The sequence below is a fragment of the Gossypium raimondii genome, chromosome 10 (assembly GCF_025698545.1).
Source record: "Gossypium raimondii isolate GPD5lz chromosome 10, ASM2569854v1, whole genome shotgun sequence".
Classification (NCBI taxonomy): domain Eukaryota; kingdom Viridiplantae; phylum Streptophyta; class Magnoliopsida; order Malvales; family Malvaceae; genus Gossypium; species Gossypium raimondii.
The window spans coordinates 1,444,234-1,464,982 of record NC_068574.1 but is presented as its reverse complement, the minus strand read 5'-3'; the positions used below and the strand labels follow the sequence as shown (position 1 = coordinate 1,464,982).

The 20,749-nt window shown below is 31.0% G+C and overlaps 3 protein-coding genes across 3 annotated transcripts; all 3 read right to left on the bottom strand.

The window, feature by feature from the left end:
* Positions 1-312: 312 nt before the first annotated feature.
* Positions 313-2,665, bottom strand: LOC105776452 (E3 ubiquitin-protein ligase CSU1). The gene is made up of 2 exons (XM_012599106.2): positions 2,329-2,665; positions 313-1,185 (listed from the first exon to the last, which is right to left on the bottom strand). The coding sequence occupies exons 1-2, from the start codon at positions 2,565-2,567 to the stop codon at positions 513-515; spliced, it is 912 nt and encodes a 303-aa protein (XP_012454560.1). The 5' UTR covers positions 2,568-2,665; the 3' UTR covers positions 313-512.
* A 1,951-nt stretch (positions 2,666-4,616) lies between these two features.
* On the bottom strand, positions 4,617-5,319 carry LOC105776455 (calcium-binding protein KRP1). Its single transcript, XM_012599109.2, has one exon. The coding sequence runs from the start codon at positions 5,112-5,114 to the stop codon at positions 4,779-4,781; it is 336 nt and encodes a 111-aa protein (XP_012454563.1). The 5' UTR covers positions 5,115-5,319; the 3' UTR covers positions 4,617-4,778.
* A 4,758-nt stretch (positions 5,320-10,077) lies between these two features.
* LOC128034106 (classical arabinogalactan protein 11-like) lies at positions 10,078-12,582 on the bottom strand. Its single transcript, XM_052622850.1, has 2 exons — positions 11,867-12,582; positions 10,078-10,533 (listed from the first exon to the last, which is right to left on the bottom strand). Exon 2 carries the CDS (start codon positions 10,510-10,512, stop codon positions 10,231-10,233), a length of 282 nt encoding a protein of 93 aa, XP_052478810.1. The 5' UTR covers positions 10,513-10,533; positions 11,867-12,582; the 3' UTR covers positions 10,078-10,230.
* Positions 12,583-20,749: the final 8,167 nt, after the last annotated feature.

The window sequence follows — 20,749 nt, the reverse complement described above, 5'->3', positions numbered from 1 at the left end:
AATTTTCATCTAATTTTACTATTGAAAATTAAAAATTACAAGTATACCTTATTTGAAGTACAAGGACCAATTTTTAATTATAAAAATTGATAAAATTTTATCAAAAACACCAGTTTATTCTTTATTCTATACAATAATTAATTTACTCAAATATTTTTTGAGTAAAAGAGACAAAATAATCGAGTTCCTAATACAAAAACTCGATAGTACCCTGGATTAATCCCATGGAACCTGACCAACAATAGAACACTATTGGTTCCCAATTCAACTGGTCAGTCCGATTAGCAAATAAATTAAAAATCCAAAGAAACATAAAATCCAGTCCAACAACACTGCATGAAATAGAAAATGATATGGCCATAACTATTTTACAAGATTACAATAAAACTGAACACGTTAATACCAGAAGTACTGAACAAAAGGTTATTGAAGATAATTAAACCAACAGGCATTATGCAAAAATCAAACTTGTGGCATCATTTTTTTCCTCTTTCTTGTTTCACATTTCTTGTTTATGTCTTAGCCGCAGGTCTTACAAGCCCCAAGCCGCTACCACTTCCCAAATGCTTGAAATCAGTAGCTTCAAGATGATCCCCATGGCCAGCAAACCCTGTCCCTCCTTTTTCCAAAGTAACCAAATTCCTCTCTCTGCATGGCTTGTCGCAGACTAAACAAACTTTATCGACAGCCATAAACCTATTGGCACATTTCTTGCAAAAGACATGCCCGCAGGAACTTACAGCTACCAACGACAATGTGTTGGTCAAAGTGACCTTGCAGCTCGGGCAGATATAGGTTTTATCGAGATTGGATTTCTTTTGCTCGCTCTCATCTTCAGTGAAGTAGATAGGAAAAAGGGTTTTCAGTTTGAGTTTTTCTTTGCCCTCTGGACAGACTGTGCTGGTGGAAGGAGTGTCGACTTTAACAGGTGCTTCTGGAGTGGCGGAGGGAAGCCAAAATGCTTTCATTGTCCGGAGTGCTTCCTCTTCAAAAGATGTGACTTTGACACTGTTTGCTCCGTGGAAACCATTCTTGTCTCTGCTGTGGTTTTTGTCATTGTATTGTGGTAAGGCACCGTGATTTTGTTGATCGAATGCATCCAGCTCTCTTGCTTTCTCCAATATCAACCTCTCTTCTTCCTCCTCCTTCTCTTGTTTCTGCTGAGCAGCATGGGCAGCAAGTTTCCTGTCAGAGGATGGAAATCATAGTTTCCATTATTGACCCCATAAATGAAATGTTCTAGTTGAATCCGAGCACGACAATTTATACTCTTATTTTTCGAAGAAAATTTAGTACCAGAAACCCACTGTTTTTTCTACATCATGTGAAGGGTTGTTTTTCATATTGAAGACTACCAATTTTATATTGCTAAATAACCAAATAAAAATACATTACAGAACATTAAAATTCACAAACGTAGGCATATATAAATCCTGCTTTGTGTCGATGAAAACAGGAAAAAAGTAGCAATGATGCTCTAGTTGATCCTCGCAACCTTTCAACTACTATCAGAGAAGCTACTGATGTGATCCAATGGTCTAAAAGATTAATGATAAGCTTTCTAGATTATCATGAAACAAAACAAACACAAGGACAATCTAGAACCGTGAACAAAAAGATGCACATTAAGGCACCAATCTCAAATACATCAAGAGTGATTAGCGAAACGGCTAGTATAAGTCAAAGAAGACACCAAACTGCACATGAACCGAAAGCATCCTTCGCAACTTTAAATAAATAGTTTGTTAGAAGCTAAGGAGTCTATAATCCCTAGCATATGGAACACTGAATGAAGCAACACTGCACAATTTTGGCCATAAATCACCAGCTATCTTCTAAATGCATGTCAGCCTATACGATCCACCAAATACCCAGAAAATCATGTTCTAAAGATCTTAGACATTATCTGTTTGTTGAGAAATAACTCCTCAACGAAGGGGGAAAAAAAAAGGAAGAAAATCTACAATGTAATACACGAAATTCAATTTTATGCAATTGTATACATATTTTTTAATTTAATTTGATTTTCATACACCATAACACCATTATCGATGTAACACTGTTTTATGTTTACATTTAAATAATTATATTGTTCAAACATGAAAATAATTGAATTCGTTTACGTTTTTATATGTATACAATTGGATCAAAATTTTACATGTATAATTGAATCAATACACCAAGCCTAAGTTCATCATACTACATATTAGATCAAAATTCATGCCTAATTTTAAGATTTATCACAAAAATCAAACAAAAAATTGGGCAAAATACAAATAAATGATTCATTGAGATAAACACAAGGGTCTGGGCTAAAAAAGGGAATACCTTTGGATATCCTTTTTCTGGGCTAAAAGGCATTCGAGAATGCATTCTTTGCAAAATACATGACCTTTTTGGCAAGACATGGGATCGATGAAAGGTTTCAAGCAAAGGCAGCAAGCATCGAAAGGCTTAATGGAATCTTTTCCTAATCTCTCCTTTTGAGTACCGTACCCTAGCTTCCTCTTCTCATCGTAGGTGAAGAAGGCTAAATCGTTGTTGTTCTTCGAGTGACGTTGAGGCATTTTGGGTTAAATCAGAATTTGGATGGGGAAAAACCCTAACCCTAATTGATTTCGATTGTAATTGGGGAGAGAAGGCCTAGAAATTACAAGAGCTAGGGATTTAAAAAAGGAACCGAACCGACTCTTATCTATGGCTAGTACTGTGTATGGATCAGGCAGTCAGTCCAACCCAACGTACCCGGCCCAATTTAGATTGAGTTTGATAAAAAATCAATTGAAATAATAATATTTCATTAAATTTTAAATAGTGAACTGAGTTGACATGAAAACAAGCCTGTGCTAAGAAATTCTTCTAGGGAATGAAGCTGTGATCTATAAAAGCAACTATCATATACTACTTGTAGTTAAATTATAAGAAAATTGAGCTGGGATTCTTTGCTTGCTTAACTTTGGGTTTCATTAGTATCCTACTTTAGTAATTGATAGCTAATGAAAGAAAAATACTTTTAAATAGTTGATTCACATATAATCTTTTGATTGGATTATGGAAGAACCAATTATAATATTATTATTTATTTAAATAAAAATCCATGAAAGGTTTGAACTTGGATTTCTTCCTCCTACGTCAATATAAATCTTTTTGTTCATATGGCGGATGATTATAGTCTCACCATTTGTTAAGCATCACAATTTACGCAAATTTTCTTCCACTACAACCTTCGGATTTGGAATCTCAATCAAATCACTTGTGTGCTGTCCAAACTTGATGTACCTTCCTTTTTCTTCTTCATGTACATGAAAGCACATGCTTTTACTTGCATATACTCCATCATCTAATCCCACAACAACACTACACCATCTTCATGCCCAACAACCCCACAATGTCTAAATTTCTTCATATATGGATCCTTAAAATTAAATGTAGTTTGTGTAGATAAAATAAATTAAGATTAAAGTGAAGATCAATCTAACCGAATGTTTAAAAGTTATTAGATTTATAAATATTTTATAGGTTAAATGATCCTATTAATATTTAATATTTTTACATGATATAATATTATTTTTTGGAAATACAATTACGAGACTAATAAAATGATTAGTATTATATTATGCGATATTAAAATGATTTCCATATAAATTCAATTTGTTTTCGAAAACTTCAAGTTATTGTGTGAAATGATTAAGATAGTAATTTTAATGTTGTAATTTCAAATAATTGAAAGAATGACAAAATTTGAAGGTTAAATGAGTAAATTTAAATTGCAGAAGTAATTATCAATGTAGGGTTTAACCTAAACCCAAAGATGACCCTAATCTTAAATAATTTAAAATTTAAATGACTCAAATTTAAAATAATTTGGACTAATGATCCAAAATAACTTGAACCAAAGGAGTAAACTCAAAATATTCAAACTCTAAGATAACCCGAAAATTTTAAAAACCTATATTAACTGATTTGAAGTGATTTTTTTTGAATAATCTCATTATAGGTTTTGATCATGTCTACTCTTTTTGACACAATTCCTAGAAATATCCATAACCCCTCCCCAACCCATAAATAGCAGAATAATCCACTTGAGCGCATTCGAACCCATGCCCTCTTGCATTGACAATAATATCCTTGCTAATCAAGATAAAACTTAATCGACATTGACATGAAGTGAATTCTATTCGCCAATTAGCAATATTTGCAACAATTAGCCTAACCTCGAATAACCCATACTTTATTTTTTCTACATTCGTCTTTTATTTTTCATTTCAGAAATTTCTTATATTTAATAACTGAGTCTAAAACTAAACAAGATCCGAGGTTACAAGTAAGATATATGTTTCATTTCAATCCTCAATATTGCCCCATGAGTGTGGAAAACAACCAAAGATGTCTGATATGTATCTTTGTTTGTTTTCTTCCTTTGTCCATTTGCTAACTTTGAATTTTTCAATCAAAGCGTAGAAGCAACTAAAATTCTAAAACAAACTCATCCATGGTTACATCATGCGTAATTACCATGAATGGATGTTTAGTTTATTTATATGCGAATTATATGTATTTTTAATTTAAATATAATTATTACCTAATAACATCGTAAAAGTAGTAAGAGAATCAAATTTCGTCAAGTTAAAATATAAAAATTATATCTTAAAATCCGATAATGTATTATGTTATTACATCATGAAAAAATAAAATAAAAGAGACGTTTGATTTCATCATAGACAAATATAGCAAAACAATGCCCTAAAACAAAGAACAATGGCTACAATTAAAAAGGGTTACACTTCAGTAACCAAAGCTTCTTCAAGCAAACTCTTTGAACTTTTCATCAAAGCAGGACTTAACCTAAACATCAAAGTACAAAACTCCATCTCATCCAACCCACCATCACCATTCAAATCCCCCTCCCTCAACATACAAACCACTTCATCATCATCCATATCTTGTAACCCTAACAAAGCCAAATTCCTCTTCAAGCTCTCAAATGTAATCATCCCTTTCTCCCCATCCATTAACAACCTAAACCCATTGCATAGCTCTTTCATAAACCCTTCCGCACCTAACTTATCCACCATGGCAGGGAAGAAATCCTCGAACACAATAGCATCTGCCATGTTTAGTCTTTTTGAGAAATTTTCAAGTGCATGCTATTTAGGCAACTAGGCGTGTAGGGTATTTATAACTTCATGTATATAAGAAAGGATTGCTGATGACAATGAATGTACAGGTAAGAGGAAGGTTGTTGCAGGCGGCGTTTTGTTGGTGGGGGGTATATAAGTTCATGGCCGGCTTCGTTTTGAAAACGTTCTCTTTCCTCGAAGTTGCATTGGGGGAGGTACCAATTGGTGACGAAGGTATTTATTCTTAAAAAAGGATTTGGATTTATACGTGTAATTGCTTGCTGGGAAGTTGGACAACATTTGTTTGTCTAGTTTTGAGCCACTAGCAAATGTGTACATAATCGGACTTTGCACGTCACTATCATCATCAGATTGTGTCACCTGTCGATGAATTTTGAAGTGAATTGGCGAATGTGTTGGAGGGAAACACACGAAACCTAGTTTTATGCGTTTTCCATAAGTGGTACTAGGTATAAAATTTGGTGATGCTCATGCTTACTATCTTAAAATTTGAAATTTAGTTTTTATATTTTAATTTAATGTAAATTGGTCCTATTCAAATTGTTAACACCATTAGTTGTTCACATTGATAAGACTGAAGCTAGAAATTTTTATTACAGTTGAATTACAGTTTTATTATATATTAACTTATAATTTTATGAATTTTGGGGATTTGGGACTTGTTTGCCCCTTCCCCTCCCCCATTGTACATTGATAAAGAGTTTCAAAATTTCACATAGTAAAGGTATTAGGATTATTTCAAATTTTAACACAATTAGACTGATAATTTTTTTATATATTTAAAAAAAATCCTACCCTACTTCGAGTAAGTTAGATGAGTCGCTTTCCTGTCTAATTCATCCAAATGGAGACAGCATGAAAAGCACTGCTGCTAAGGATATGTACCATGGGAATAAGAATAGTCGAAAAATATATTTTCAAATATTCTTTCACACCTTCCAAATTGTGATTATATTTATAAGCTTTAAAGATAATCAATCATTAGGTTGGTCCACTGATTATCATTATTATTATTTTGGGTAATAGATTATCATTTCTGTTTTTATATTTTTATTTTTAAGAATTTAAATTCTTTTATCTTTTAAATTTAAAAATTTAAGTTTTGTTGTTAACACTGTTAAAATTCTTTGTTGTTATAGCATATTGAAAATAATAATAAAAATGCTCACTTAATAGTCATGTGATAAAAAGATGACATTATAATGGACTTAAATAACTAAATTTAACGATTTAACACTTCTTAAAATTCACATCAACATTTTAATTAGAACAAAGTATTTAGGCTAACTAACGATTAATTGTAAAAGTTAAGGTACTAAATTATGTTAAAAGTTAAAGTATATAAATTAAATGTTGAGCATAGTATAAGGATTAAAACTAAAATTTAACCATTATTATATAATCTCAAAAAATAGAGGATCATAGTTGAAATTTAACCATTATTTTATCATGTAAAGAAAAGATGTCATGTAAGACTTTAGGAACTTTCTTTTATATATAGTTGATAGACAATGACAATGGTAATGTCTAATTAAGGAATTATAATTCTCCCAAATGTATTGTTGGTAAAAAGGAGACCCATCAAAATTTAAGATTTGTTATATGTAGGTATTAATTTGGTTCTCCTGGTTGCTTTTAACATATTTATAATTTTGTTTTTATATTTGTAAACTAAGGGTTATGCTTTCAGATTTCAGGTAATTTCCTTTGGGTGAGTCTATGTACATTGACCATGAAATTAATTGGGGGTATAATGGTGCTTGTTAATCCGGTTAATAATGAGAAACTTCATATGAGTGTTCCACTTCCAATTTTAGCCTTCAAAAATGGAAAATTTTATAAACTAGTATAATGAAAAGTCAAAATGAAAAATTTTATAAATTTTGAAAATTAAAATTTCAATTTCAAAGACCAATGAGGCCTAAATGAAATTCTAATTATGGTACCATCCTAGCTAATCCACTTTAAAAGAATAAGGCCTTGTATTTCGAATCAATATATAAATTTTTTTGAATAATTTCATTGTAGGTTTTGATCATATTTAATTTTTCTCATAATGTTTAGAACTACCTATAGTCCCTTTTTAACCCATAAATAGGAGGAAAATACGCTTCAACACACTCGAACCCATGTCCTCCTACATTAACAACAATATCCATGTCAATCGAACTAAAATTCAATCTACAATACATTACATTGAATAATCCCACCGCTTCCTTAAGACCAATACCATTGTGCGAACCTTCATCCTCCCTTTTAATCTAAATCTTATATAAATTGTAACGTTGAGTAATCCCACGTTTGTAAGAAATGTAAAAATTAAAATGATTATATTCATATTGCAATGCCTTCAGCTTCCATCCATGATAACACAATGCCAAAAATAAGCAAAGCCTCCATTTAGTTAAATTCAACTGGTCTGTTAACCCACTTTGGTTCCATTAGAACTTGTATCGTTTCTATTATGGGCTTGGAAAGAAGGTTCCTAGTTGCTCATCTTTTCATTCCTTCTTTTAACTTGTAAACAAATGATCAAATTTGCCTTTTAGTATGCTTGGTTTTTCATTTGTGGTACTTTCATAATTCCACCAAGTTTCCCCTTTTTCTCCCTCCATCCATAATATAGAAACTAGTTAGTGATTCGTAAATTAGAAGATAAACAACGAATTAGCCAGTTCAGTAGGAAAGTTCTTAATCTCATAACCAAAAACCTAATCCGATTTTATAGGGCATTTTTTTTAAAGAAAAATTGAGTTCAAAGTTTTCAATTAGAATTTTGGAGCACAACCTTGGAGTTTTTAAATTTGTTTTATTTTTTAGTTAAATTTTTATAAGCCTTTTATATTTGTACTTAATCTTGTAAAGATGATATAATATACAAATTATTTAATATTTCAATGAGGTCAAGTGGGAATGGAGGAATTCTTTAGTGTCACAATTCAAGTACTAAACAAATTTGATACATTTAGTGTCATAATTCAAATATTAAACAAAATGAGAAAGAAAGATATAAAATCGGATCAGATTTCATCCAGCCCTATCCCTAGGCCTAGCCTGTTAGATATTGGGCAAAATTGGCCCAACGTTTCCTAATTACCACTAGGACTCTTGGTAAATTGCAAAAAGGGGCCTGCCCATGATTGGCTATTGATGAAAATAAAAGCGAAATGAAGCACCTCTTGTATTTCTTCTCCAATCCGGTTAAAATTAGAGATTTGATCTTTTTATTTTTATAATTGAGAAAGAAGAATGACGTTGCTTGATATCGAATCCAAACCTTTATACTTATAACATAATGCTCTTGTCACTAGGTCAAGAAGTTGTTGGCTTTAATTTTTATTTTTATTTTAATTTAACATAATTTTATTTCTCTATTTTTATAATGTTATTAATATGATCAAATTGATAACCCAGTTAGCTGCTTTCATTCAAGTGATGATGTGAAAAATATCTTTTTTATTCGATCACACAATTAAAACCACATAAAATTCATTCAATCATGTTCTATTAATAATAAGTTTATATAATGCTCATCACTATTCTTTAAAAAAATTTCATATTATCACTTTAATGGTAGCAACCAACATATTTTTAATTTGGGTTTACTAACAACATTATAAAAACAAAATATCAAATTATAGCATGTTAGATAGGTGGAGGAATTCTAATAAGCAATGATAGATCTAGAAATATGATTTGTGGGGTCGGAATTAAATTATATATTTTTATGATAGTAAAATGTAATTATTTCATTTTAATAGCTTATATCTTTATAATTTTAGAGAATTAAATCAAATTTTATTATTTTAAGGGCCAAAGTACAATTTTATCATTACTAATTTAAGTTTTATAAATTATAAAGGACTTAAATGAAAAGAATTCTATTTTAGGGCCCCTTAGATCAGCACTGGATTATTTTAAGGGCCAAAGTACAATTTTATCATTACTAATTTAAGTTTTATAAATTATAAAGGACTTAAATGAAAAGAATTCTATTTTAGGGCCCCTTAGATCCGCACTGGATTTGATAAAATGGCTCTTTTGGTGCCTTAAAATTTTAAGTTAATTAAATGAAAAAAATGTACTAAAAAAGAAATTAAAATTCAACCTTGGTTATAGATGAGATAAATGCTTGAGGAAAAAGCTGAAGTTGCATGTGAGGTTGGGTGGTTTACTCGGGTTAAAGTAGAACAAGAGATTTTTTATTTAGTTAAATCAAATAAAATTAAGATGAAATTAAATTTGAACGACCCACTCTAAGTCCACTTTGTACACATAAACTCCACTTGTTTTGGCCTTAGATTTTTTAAATGACGAAATGGATCGACATGTTCAGAAATTGTTGGTATTTGCTAGTAATCTTTGTTAGCTTCATTTTCATGATTATTTTGTTGGCAAAATTAAAGGAAAAATATCAAGTGACAACCTTGGATTGGACAAGTCTAATCCCCATACATGGTACAGTCTTTTTACTAGCTTTAGGCACTTTCTCTTCTAACCCAAATCTTAAACGTATCAATCCCAATAAAGGTTTGGCAATGGATGTTAAACGTTGTGGTTAGAGTCATAATAGTTACATAACACACATTGCATTATTAAGAAAGTGAAAATGTAGGAGACATTAACTGTAAAATAAACATAAAATATAGCTAAAAATAAAACTTTTACAAGGTCAAGGCCTAAAATCTTCTTTCAATAGGGCTGCCCAATTTATCTACTACCATTTCTCTCTCAATTAAGCTTCTTTCAAATTTTTTATAGTCTTTTCTTTCCTCAATTCAGTCCTTTGTGACTTTCGATTCACTAAATGATAAAATTACAAATTTATTTTCTTTCAAGTATTTTGATTCAATTGATTATAAAAATTTTATTTTTAACTCCATGATTCAAACAATTTAAAATATACAAAACAAGATATTTAACTTTTGATCCCTCAATTTTTTTGTAAGATGCATCCATCAGTTCCTCTTTATTCATAAATTTTTTTTATCAAATTACAGTATAATTAATAAGGCAGCTTCTTTTTCTTTTTCCCCTCATATAATAAAACAATAAAAGCCCGTTCCATCCTTAAAAAAACCATTATATTTTAAAACATAACATAGCCAGCAACGGTGGCCGCTCCAACTCCGACAATAGTCGACGCTGAGACCTCAAGAGCGACACCACCGCTAGGACTTGGAGCTGTAGCCAGAGAAGGAGGGGAGGAACCAGCAGCATTGCCATCTACAGAAGCCCCAGCTGGTGCACCTGCAGGGCTGCTACCGGGGGATGAGGCGGCTGCCTTAGAGTCGGAAGCAGGTGCGGCGGCAGAAACCACGCCGGTGAGGGCAATCAAAACCAAAGCAAGAACAACAAGTTGGCGTGCCATTTTTATTTTGTAATGTGGTCTCTGCGTTTATTAAGCAAGAAAATAAAAAAAAGGAGAGAGAAAAAATGTGGTTAGGAATGGAGAGATGCAATATTTTTGTAATCATGATTAGTGTATTAATACTACTAAATTACCGTATCGTACGACAATTAATTCTCTTTTAATTTTAAATTTAGCCACTAATCATACGATTTTTAAGTTTGTGAATCCTATAATTATTGAAAATTAGTTTTTGTGAATGTTAATTATTAGAATGGCCAAAAATAGATAAAACCGTAATTAGTAATTTCATTTTATATCACGATAACTATCGAAGCTATACATGAATTTTGATCCAATATTTAATATCATACATCAACTTTGATTTTCGTGATTCTATACATGAAATTTTTGTTTGTTTCAATTTTCGAAATAACTAATAACATTATCAAATTAGCATCATTTTACGTTGATGTATTGCGTACATAAACAATTATATTAATTCAATATGAAAATAAATTTATGTATTCCTTTTTTAAATGTGTATAATATATGAACCACAATTCAAGTTTCATGTGTGTAACTGCACCTAATTAAAGTTCATGTATCAAATTGCACATTAGACCAAAGCTCATGTATAAATTTGATATTTATTCCTTTCCTAAATTATTCATAAAATTTTGATTTAATTGCAGCATACATCCTCAAACAATGATTCTCATTTTAAATTGGTCCCCAAAGTTCAAAACATTCTAATTACATCTCCAAACTATCAATGTTAAATCAATCAAGCATTGCCATTATTGAAGCCGTTAACTTAACTATTAAATGACATGTAAAATCTTATATGACATTTTAAAGAAAAGTACAATGTTGTTGTATAAGTTTTAAAATTAAAACTAAAAATAAAGTAAAAGCGAAGAAAGAGAGAGTAAACGATAATTTCCTAAAAGCTACACTAATGAGGTATTGAACCCTTTCCATTTTTGATGAGATACTCATAGGTTCAACTATCATATTTTTAAGGGAGGAATCGGACTCCAAAACCAATATACCAATACTTATGACCTATAATACAACTCTAAAATACAATTATTTAATTTATTAAGGTCAATTTTGTTTTCTTGTCCTGTGAAATTTAGAATTTAATTATTATATTTAACTTAGCATAATTTGATATTTTTATTTTTGTTATGTGATATTTGGTGGGATAAAGTAATATTTAGTTTATTATTGAGGTTGAAAAATGCTGCTAATTGTTTTTTAAGAAGAGGAAATGTTAATTTTAAACATAATGCAGTAAGGTAGAAAAATTAATAGGGGATAAAAAGGTAATTTTAAGCACAATACATGCTCTCGGTTCTTTGATTGATACCTTCTTCGAGAACACTTCTTCGGGGCCTCCGCGCCAAGTCTTTTACCCTCGGCTTTGCATGACTGTTGCTACTCTAGGAACCTTCACTCACGGTTCCTTCACTTCCATGTTACCGACGCTCTCTCCACTTCTTGCGTTACACCTTTGCAGGAGTAGGGTTGGACTTCTTCTCGCTCAGTTTCACATTCTCCCTTGGTGCCCGATTCTCCTCTGCTTTGGGACACCTTCGAATGGCACCCAACCTTAACACTCATAGCTCCACGTCATGCGCATCACTTACCACTCGAATACTGCCAAGCCTACTTACTTGAAGCTCTCAGTCACTTCCACTACCATCAGCTTCAGACTCTTCCAAGGTCTTCCCGATTGCGGACAACTTGGCCTTGGTGGGGGCAATCTTGCACCCTATGGGGACCCTCGCATAAGAGGCAACTGAGTGGCTTTCTCTCGCTTACCTCCTTCACGATTACATCGAGGCACCTTTTGTCTCGTCGGGGCTTGGCTCACCTTGTCTCCTCATTCTACGAACCGCAGCTATCGACTCCTTACTCTTTTGCTCGCCACAGTTCTTCTGGGACTCGACAATTTAAGAAATATAAAAAAAAAAAAATCCAAAACCATATTTCTTTGGTACTAAAAAAATCGAAATCCATAAATTCCTACCTGGGATTGTTACAGCCTTACTAACTAATTTGTTTGATTATCATAGCGGCATGTGGATAAGGTAGGGATATGGATGTCCTGTATAAAGAAAACAACACTAGCACAATTCTATTGTTTTAAAAAGGACAAGACTGGGGAGAATCTTTGGTCATCAAGAAACTATAACCCTTGTTTTTCACCGCAATATATATAGAGGGAAGCTTTGTACAACTTTTTCGAATGCCTTATTAATAACCATGGAATTAAATAATGGACTACATATGGGAGAGAGATATCATATTATTTTCTTTAACAATACACGACTTGCAAATGAATAGGCTACTTTGCCTACTCCGGTTGCTGTGCTGTATTAATTGCAAATATATAAACCCTAAGGAATCATCCTATAAAAGTCACATGAGTCTACCATGTAATTGAGTCAAGTCAAGCTTGAATAATGGTTAGTTCGACCTCGAGCTTGACTTGAAATTCAAAACTCAGTACTCAGCTTAAGCATCAATTTTTAAGTTTGAGCTTGACTTGGATATACTAAACAAGTTATCCGAGCTTGATTAATCTAGTTACTTAAATTTCATGCTTTAGCTTGAACTCGAGCTTGATTAGACTAGTTTGTAATTAAGCTCTTTCTATATAACAAGGGTAAAAATGTAATTTTATAATATAAAATTATATTAACATAAAAAGCTCGATTAAGCTTGCGCTCAAGCTCTATTTGATAATTACCAAATCAAATTCCATTTTTTTTTGAGTTGAACTCAACTAGCTTGCAAGCACTAACATCTCATTTACACCGTTAAAGAATCTATCAACAATAATTATAGATATTTGTTGATGCAAGATACGATAGTGAAGAGAGATTCAAAGTGGTTAACATTTAACATTGTGAATAGCTTATTTGATTGTTATATGGTTAGAGTTTCATTTAGAATTTAGGATTTAACATTTTGCACTATTGATAGCCATTGTCGTAGAGACATGGCATCATAGAACCTCGTGTGGTTATGTTAAGGCTCTGGGAGCTAGTCCTTAGAGTCTTAAGAAATTCTGAGACTAGACATGGACATGTTCTAAATTGAACGAGGTTGTAGAATAGCAAGCCCTATTTCAATTTGCCATATCAATGCCATTATGAACATTTTCACTTATAAGTCTACCTTCCATTAGTTAAATAAATTAGATTCGTCGACCAATATGTCTTTTTTTTCTTAATATAAAAATTACTACATAATGGGAGCATTACAAATACCAAATTCCAACCACCATTCTCAACCACCGGTGGCTTCTTTCTTTTTTTACTTAATTAATACTTTAAATATTATTATAATTAATACTTAAAACACAGTTCACCGAATTAAGCCTGTTGACTTGATGGTTAAGGTGTTCACTACTCTAGATGTGGCCTGAATTTAAATCGTGTTAGTCGTGTTGTTGTTAAGGTTTTATCTTCCTCTCATAATTCACAAAAAAAAAATAGTTCACCAATCTACTCGTTTTAGTAGATTTGTTAAGAGTATAATGTTGTAAGAGAAATTATATATATGAAAAACAATTCATAAACTTAATGAAAAACATAACATTCTATTTATAGAAATAATTATTTATTTTCCAAAACCCCACCATTTTTTTGAATTGCAAATTGTTTAATGATTTGTTAGCATTTCCTTGGCAATCATTCTATTGATGAACCTTATGACTAGGACTCCACTACGAAACAACTAACTTACTAGTCCAATTAATACAATTATTTAATTAGTATATTTTAACTTGATTTTTCTATTTTCTATCAAGGTCAATAGCGATACCACCGCTAGGACTTGGAGCGGTAGCTGAGAAGTAGGGGAGGAACTAACAACACTACCATCTGCAGAAGCTCTAGCTAGTGCACTTGTAGGGCTGCCACTGGTGGATGAGGCGTTGGCAAAAACCACGCCGGCGAGGGCAATCAAAACCAAAGCAAGAACAACAAGTTGGCATGCCATTTTTTTTCGAAATGCGGTCTCTGTGTTTATTAAGCAAGATTTTTTTTTTAAAAGAGAGTGAAAAATGTGATTAGGAATGGAGAGATGCAATGTGTTTGTAATCATGATTAGTGTATTAATACTAGTTACCATATCGTATGACAATTAATTCTCTTTTAATTTTAAACTTAACCACTAATCATACGGTTTTTAAGTTCGACAATCCTATAATTATTGAAAATTATGTTTGGTGAATATTAATTATTAGAACGACCAAAAATAGATAAAACTAATTTCATTTTATATCATTACTAATGGTATAAATATCAAAGCTATACATGAATTTTGATCTAATGTGTAATGCCATACATATGAAGATAAATGTATGTATTCATTTTTAAATGTCTATAATTGAATCAAAATCAAACTTTCATGTACATATTTGAACCACAATTCCAGGACTAGGTATATAATTAAAGTTCATGTATCAAATTGCACATTGGACCAAAATTCATGTATATATTTGATACTTATCCCTTTTTCCTAACTTATTTGTGAAACTTTGAGTTAATTGCACTAGACATCCTCAAACTATGTCTCTCATTTTAAAGTGGTCCCCAAATTTTAAAATATTCTAATTACATCTCCAAACTATTGATGTTAAATCAATTAGGCATTGCCATTTGTTAATAATGAAAATAAAACAAGAACACTTGTCAAAGAAAGAAGGCCCTAATATATAGTAGAAAGGTATACATCATTTCCTTCAAATTATTGGAGTAACAATTTAGTGCAAAACCATGTTGAGAAATGAACAAATCTTATAGCTCAAAACAAGTAATTCAAAAAAATGGATATCATAATAAATGAAAAAAGCCAAAATTCCCATTTAAGTTAGGATAAGTATATTTAACTAGCATGATTGGTTAGACAATTGTTATAAAATCTAATTACCATTTTTGAATATTAAAAGCAAAAAAGCTCAAATCCAACAACCTCGTAACAACAAGCAAAGATTTAATGTGTTGAGATTGATAAGGACGGGCCACATTTTTCCATGGTAATTTCATGTATTGAGATTTTAGTTCTAGTTGCATGCGGTCTTAAACTCAAATTTTTCGTCTATGAGCCTAAATCAGCCTTCTAGTTTATGTGAAATGTTATCTTGTGTGATCTATAAAAAAAAGTGATTCGTTTAAGTATGCCTATTTCACCTAACATTACTAATGTGTTTAATTGTAGTATGTTTGAGCACTCACTGAGCTTTCATAAGCTCACCCACTTTTTTTTATACCATTGCGATGATTTAGCTTGTGTAGAGGTGGAGAAGTGAGCCATCCAAGTGACCCATAACGAGGCTATACCTTGGTATGTTGATGTGTTCCCAAATCCAATTGAAGAAGGCAATATGGGACCAAATTATGGGATTTAGAATTAAAACTAGTTATAATTGTTGGGTTGTAATTGGACATTATGGAGTCTTTAATTGGTTTGATTTGGAACTTTTATTACTACTTTAGATAGATGATTAAATGGTAGATTATGAATGCTTGATGAATGGTATGAGTAATTGTTCGAATAACTTGTAAGTGCAGGTTGAAGAGCCATTAGTTATCGAGGTAAGTCTTATACATTTTATTTGTGATTTGGAAATTAATCATGAGCTTAGTTTGCATGGAATGTAAAACTGGACAAATTATGTAAATAGTAGGTGGCCTGTGAACTAATTAAATGATGATGATTTTATGAAGAAACGTATAATGTGTAACATCCTATTTTTCAGTAGTGTCAAAAACAATAGTTTTGGGACTACAATTCTGATGTGTCAGTTTGTAAATATTAATTATTTAATATTTATGAGGTTATTGGTGTCGTATTAAAATTTGGTTAAGAAATTGCAATGTTTAGATAGTTAATTAAGTAAAAGGGCTAAATCATAAAAATGAAAAAAGTTAGTTTATATTAGTTAAATGTGTTGGATAGTTATTAAATGTAAATTAATGGACATAATTGGTAAATAATCCTTAAATAAAGATAGTAGACAATTATGGACAAAACTTTGTTTAGTATTAAGTTAAATGAAAAGGGTAAAATGGTAAATAGACAAATAAAAACAAAAACAAAAGAAAAAAAACCAAGTATCATCTTCTTCCATTATTCTTTTTCCTAGTCAAATACACCATAAGAGAACTTGGAGAGCTTCGGTCAATCTTTGCTATTGCATGTAAGTGAATTAGATCCTGTTTTTAATGATTTTTATATTTTTGAGATCGTTGTGATGGAATTTAACTAGTATAGGGGCTATTTTGTAAAATTGTCAAATGTGTAGAAATTTACAATTGATGATTTTTGAATGTTTTTTTTTTATGTTAGTTGGTTTTTTTTGGAAGCTTGTTTGTTAGATATGATTAAATTTCAAAGTGATTTATAGTAATCTTGAGTTTAGGGACTAAGTAGGTAAAATATTGAAGATGGCTTGGTTTTCTTGTGTATTTTTGAAATTTAAGGGTTGTAATAAGATGGAAAAAATCGGTTACATGGGTATAGGATATAATTGTAGAAATAAGTTTGTTTTGGTTTTAATGACCAAATTGTATAAAATGTAAATGTTTGAGGCAAATGTACAAAATTGTAAATAAGAAGTTATATGTATTAAATTGAATAGTATATGAAATTGAGGCTAATAATTAAAATAAATGATATTATAGATCAAGAACAAGTAGATATCTAAGGAAAAGAGAAAGTTACAGAATGGTCCCTAAACATTTGTTGTTTCTGTAGTTTAACCCTGGTAAGTTCGTTCGCTTTAATTTATTATAATTTGAAATATTATATTGATTGTGAAATTGGTTGTTGAATATTTTTTTGGTATAATTTTTCTGTTATAAACTCTTATGAATTGAGAAAGAAATTGTTCAAATGTCATGTGGTTATGTTTAAAGCTCAGGGAGTTGGTCCTTAGAGGCTTAAGAAGTTTTGAGACTAGACATGGACATGTTCTAAATTGAACGAGGTTGTAGAATAGCAACCCTATTTCACTTCGGCATATCAATGCCTTTATGAACATTTTCACTTAAAAGTCCACCTTCCATTAGTTAAATAAATTAGATTTGTCGACCAATATGTCTTTTCTTCTTTATATAAAAATTACTACAAAATGGGAGCATTACAAATACCAAATTCCAATATGCTTAACACAATTCATACTTAACACAATTCACCGAATTAAGCCTGTTGACTTGATGGTTAAGGTTTTCACCGCTCCAAATGTGGCCTGAATTCAAATTGCACTAGTCGTGTTGTAAGTGAAATTATATATATGAATAACAGTTCATTAACTTAATGAAAAACATAACATTCTATTTATAGAAATAATTATTTGTTTGCTAAAACCCCACCATTTTTTTAAATTTCAAAATGTTTAATGATTTGTCAACATTTCCTTGACAATCATCTATGGATGAACCTTATGACTAGGACTCCACTACAAAACAACCAACTCACTAGTCCAAATAATACAATTATTTAATTATTATATTTAACTTGACCTTTCTATTTTCTATCAAGGTCAATAGCGATACCACTGCTAGGACTTGGAGCGATAGCCTGAGAAGTAGGAGAGGAACTAGCAGCACTGCCATCTGTAGAAGCTCCAGCTGGTGCATTTGCAGGGCTACAACTGGCGGATGAGGCATCGGCAGAAACCACCCTAGTGAGGGAAATCAAAACCAAAGCAAGAACAAAAGCAAGAACAACAAGTTGGCGTGCCATTTTTGTTTCAAAATGTGGTCTTTGTGTTTATTAAGCAAGAATTTTTTTAAACAAAAAAGAGAGAAAAATGAGATTAGGAATGGAGAGATGCAATATGTTTGTAATCATTATTAATGTATTAATACTAGTAAATTACCGTATCTAACAACAATTAATTCTCTTATAATTTTAAACTTAGCAACTAACCATACAATTTTTAAGTTTAGCAATCCTATAATTATTGAAAATTAGGTTTGGTGAATGGTAATTATTAGAATGGCCAAAAATAGATAAAACTAGTTTCATTTTATATCATTACTAATGGTATAAATATCAAAGCTATACATGAATTTTGATCTAATGTGTATTAGGTTTGGTGAACGTTAATTATTAGAATGGCCAAAAATAGATAAAACTAATTTCATTTTATATCATTACTAATGATATAAATATCAAAGCTATACATGAATTTTGATGTAATGTGTAATGCCATACATATGAAAATAAATGTATATAACTGAATCAAAATCAAACTTTCATGTACATATTTGAACCACAATTCCAGGACTAGGTATATAATTAAAGTTCATGTATCAAATTGCACATTGGACCAAAATTCATGTATAAATTTGATACTTATCCCTTTTCCTAACTTATTTGTAAAATTTTGAGTTAATTGCACCAGACATCTTCAAACTATGTCTCTTATTTTAAAGTGGTCCCCAAATTTCAAAACATTCTAATTACATCTCCAAAGTATCTATGCTAAATCAATCAAGCATTGCCATTATTCAAGCCGTTAATTTAACTATTAAATGGGATGTAAAATATCTTGTGACATTTTAAAGAAAAGTAAAATGTTGTCGTATAAGTTTTAAAATTAAAAACTAAAAATAAAGTAAAATCGAAAAAAATGAGTAAACGATAATTTCTCTAAAAGCTACACTAATGAGGTAATGAACCCTTTCCATCTTTTATATGATACTCACAGGTTCAACTTTCATATCTTTGATGCGATAATTTGTTTAATGATTTGTCGGCATTTCCTTAACAATCATTCTATGGATCATCAATAGGGATACCACCGCGATTTGGAGTGGTAGCCTGAGAAGTAGGGTAGGAACTAGCGGCACTGCCATCTGTAGAAGCTCCAGTTGGAGCACTTGCAGGGTTGCCACCGGCGAATGAGGCATCGGTAGAAACCATGCCGGTGAGGGCAATGAAAACCAAAGCAAGAATAAGAAGCTGGCGTGCCATTTTTGTTTCAAAATGTGGTCTCTGTGTTTATTAAGAAAGAATTTTTTTTAAAAAAAGAGAAAAAAATGTGATTAGGAATGGAGAGATGCAATATGTTTGTAATCATGATTAGCGTATTAATACTAGTAAATTACCGTATCTAACGACAATTAATTCTCTTTTAATTTTAAACTTAGCCACTAATCATTCGATTTTTAAGTTTGGCAATCCTATAATTATTGAAAATTGGGTTTCGTGAATGTTAATTATTAGAATGGCCAAAAGTAGATAAAAGTGATTTCATTTTATATCATTACTAATGGTATAAACATCAAAGCATGCATGAATTTTGATCTAATGTGTAATGCTATACATATGAAAATAAATGTATGTATTCATTTTTAAATGAGTATAGTTGAATCAAAATAAAATTTTCATGTATATATTTGAACCACAATTCGAGGTCTAGGTGTATAATTAAAGTTCATGTATCAAATTGCACATTGGACCAAATTTCAAGTATAAATTTGATATTGATCTCTTTTCATAAATTTTTCATAAAATTTTGAGTTAATTGTGCAACACATCCTCAAACTATGTCTCTCATTTTAAAATGGTCCCAAATTTCATAACATTCTAATTACATCTCAAAACTATCTATGTGAAATCAATCAAGCATTGCCATTATTCGAGCCCTTAATTTAACTATTAAATAGCATGTAAAATGTCATGTGACATTGTAGAGGAAAGTATAATGTTGTTGTATAAGTTTTAAAATTAAAAACTAGAAATAAAGTAAAACTTAAAAAAGAGAGAGGAAACAATAATTTCTCTAATAGCTACACTAATGAGGTATTGAACCCTTTCCATCTTTGATGTGATACTCACAGGTTCAACTATCATATTTTTAAGGGAGGAATCAGACTCCAAAGATAAGAAACAAGCTTACAAAGTTTATTGTGCATAATTCCAAACTTTTTTTTGTATTTCTCATATTTTCTCATGCACCCACTTGTGTAATTATTTCTTTAAATATTTCAAGTGATGTAAAATCATTTATGTGGCCTATATTGTTGTAAATTAGTCTTTAAGAGGTATTCTTTGTTTGTAATTTATTTCTTATCTTAGTGAGGGTTTACTTAAGGTTTTCAGTAGAAAACCTTAAGGGGAAGCAGCTCTATCTTGCCTACTTAAAATATAGTGATTTTAAAGGTTAAACATTGTCCTTGAAATTTTCAAATTAGTGAATTTGGAAAAGTCTTTAGTTGTGGTAAGT

What these genes read in the sequence shown, in the direction of transcription:
- LOC105776452 (XM_012599106.2), bottom strand. Translation starts at nt 2,567, where the DNA reads ATGCCTCAACGTCACTCGAAGAACAACAACGATTTAGCCTTCTTCACC. An exon ending in CAGAAAAAGGATATCCAAAG is followed by an intron (nt 1,186 to 2,328) that starts GTATTCCCTTTT and finishes ATCCTCTGACAG; the next exon opens with GAAACTTGCTGCCCATGCTG.
- LOC105776455 (XM_012599109.2), bottom strand. Translation starts at nt 5,114, where the DNA reads ATGGCAGATGCTATTGTGTTCGAGGATTTCTTCCCTGCCATGGTGGAT.
- LOC128034106 (XM_052622850.1), bottom strand. Translation starts at nt 10,512, where the DNA reads ATGGCACGCCAACTTGTTGTTCTTGCTTTGGTTTTGATTGCCCTCACC.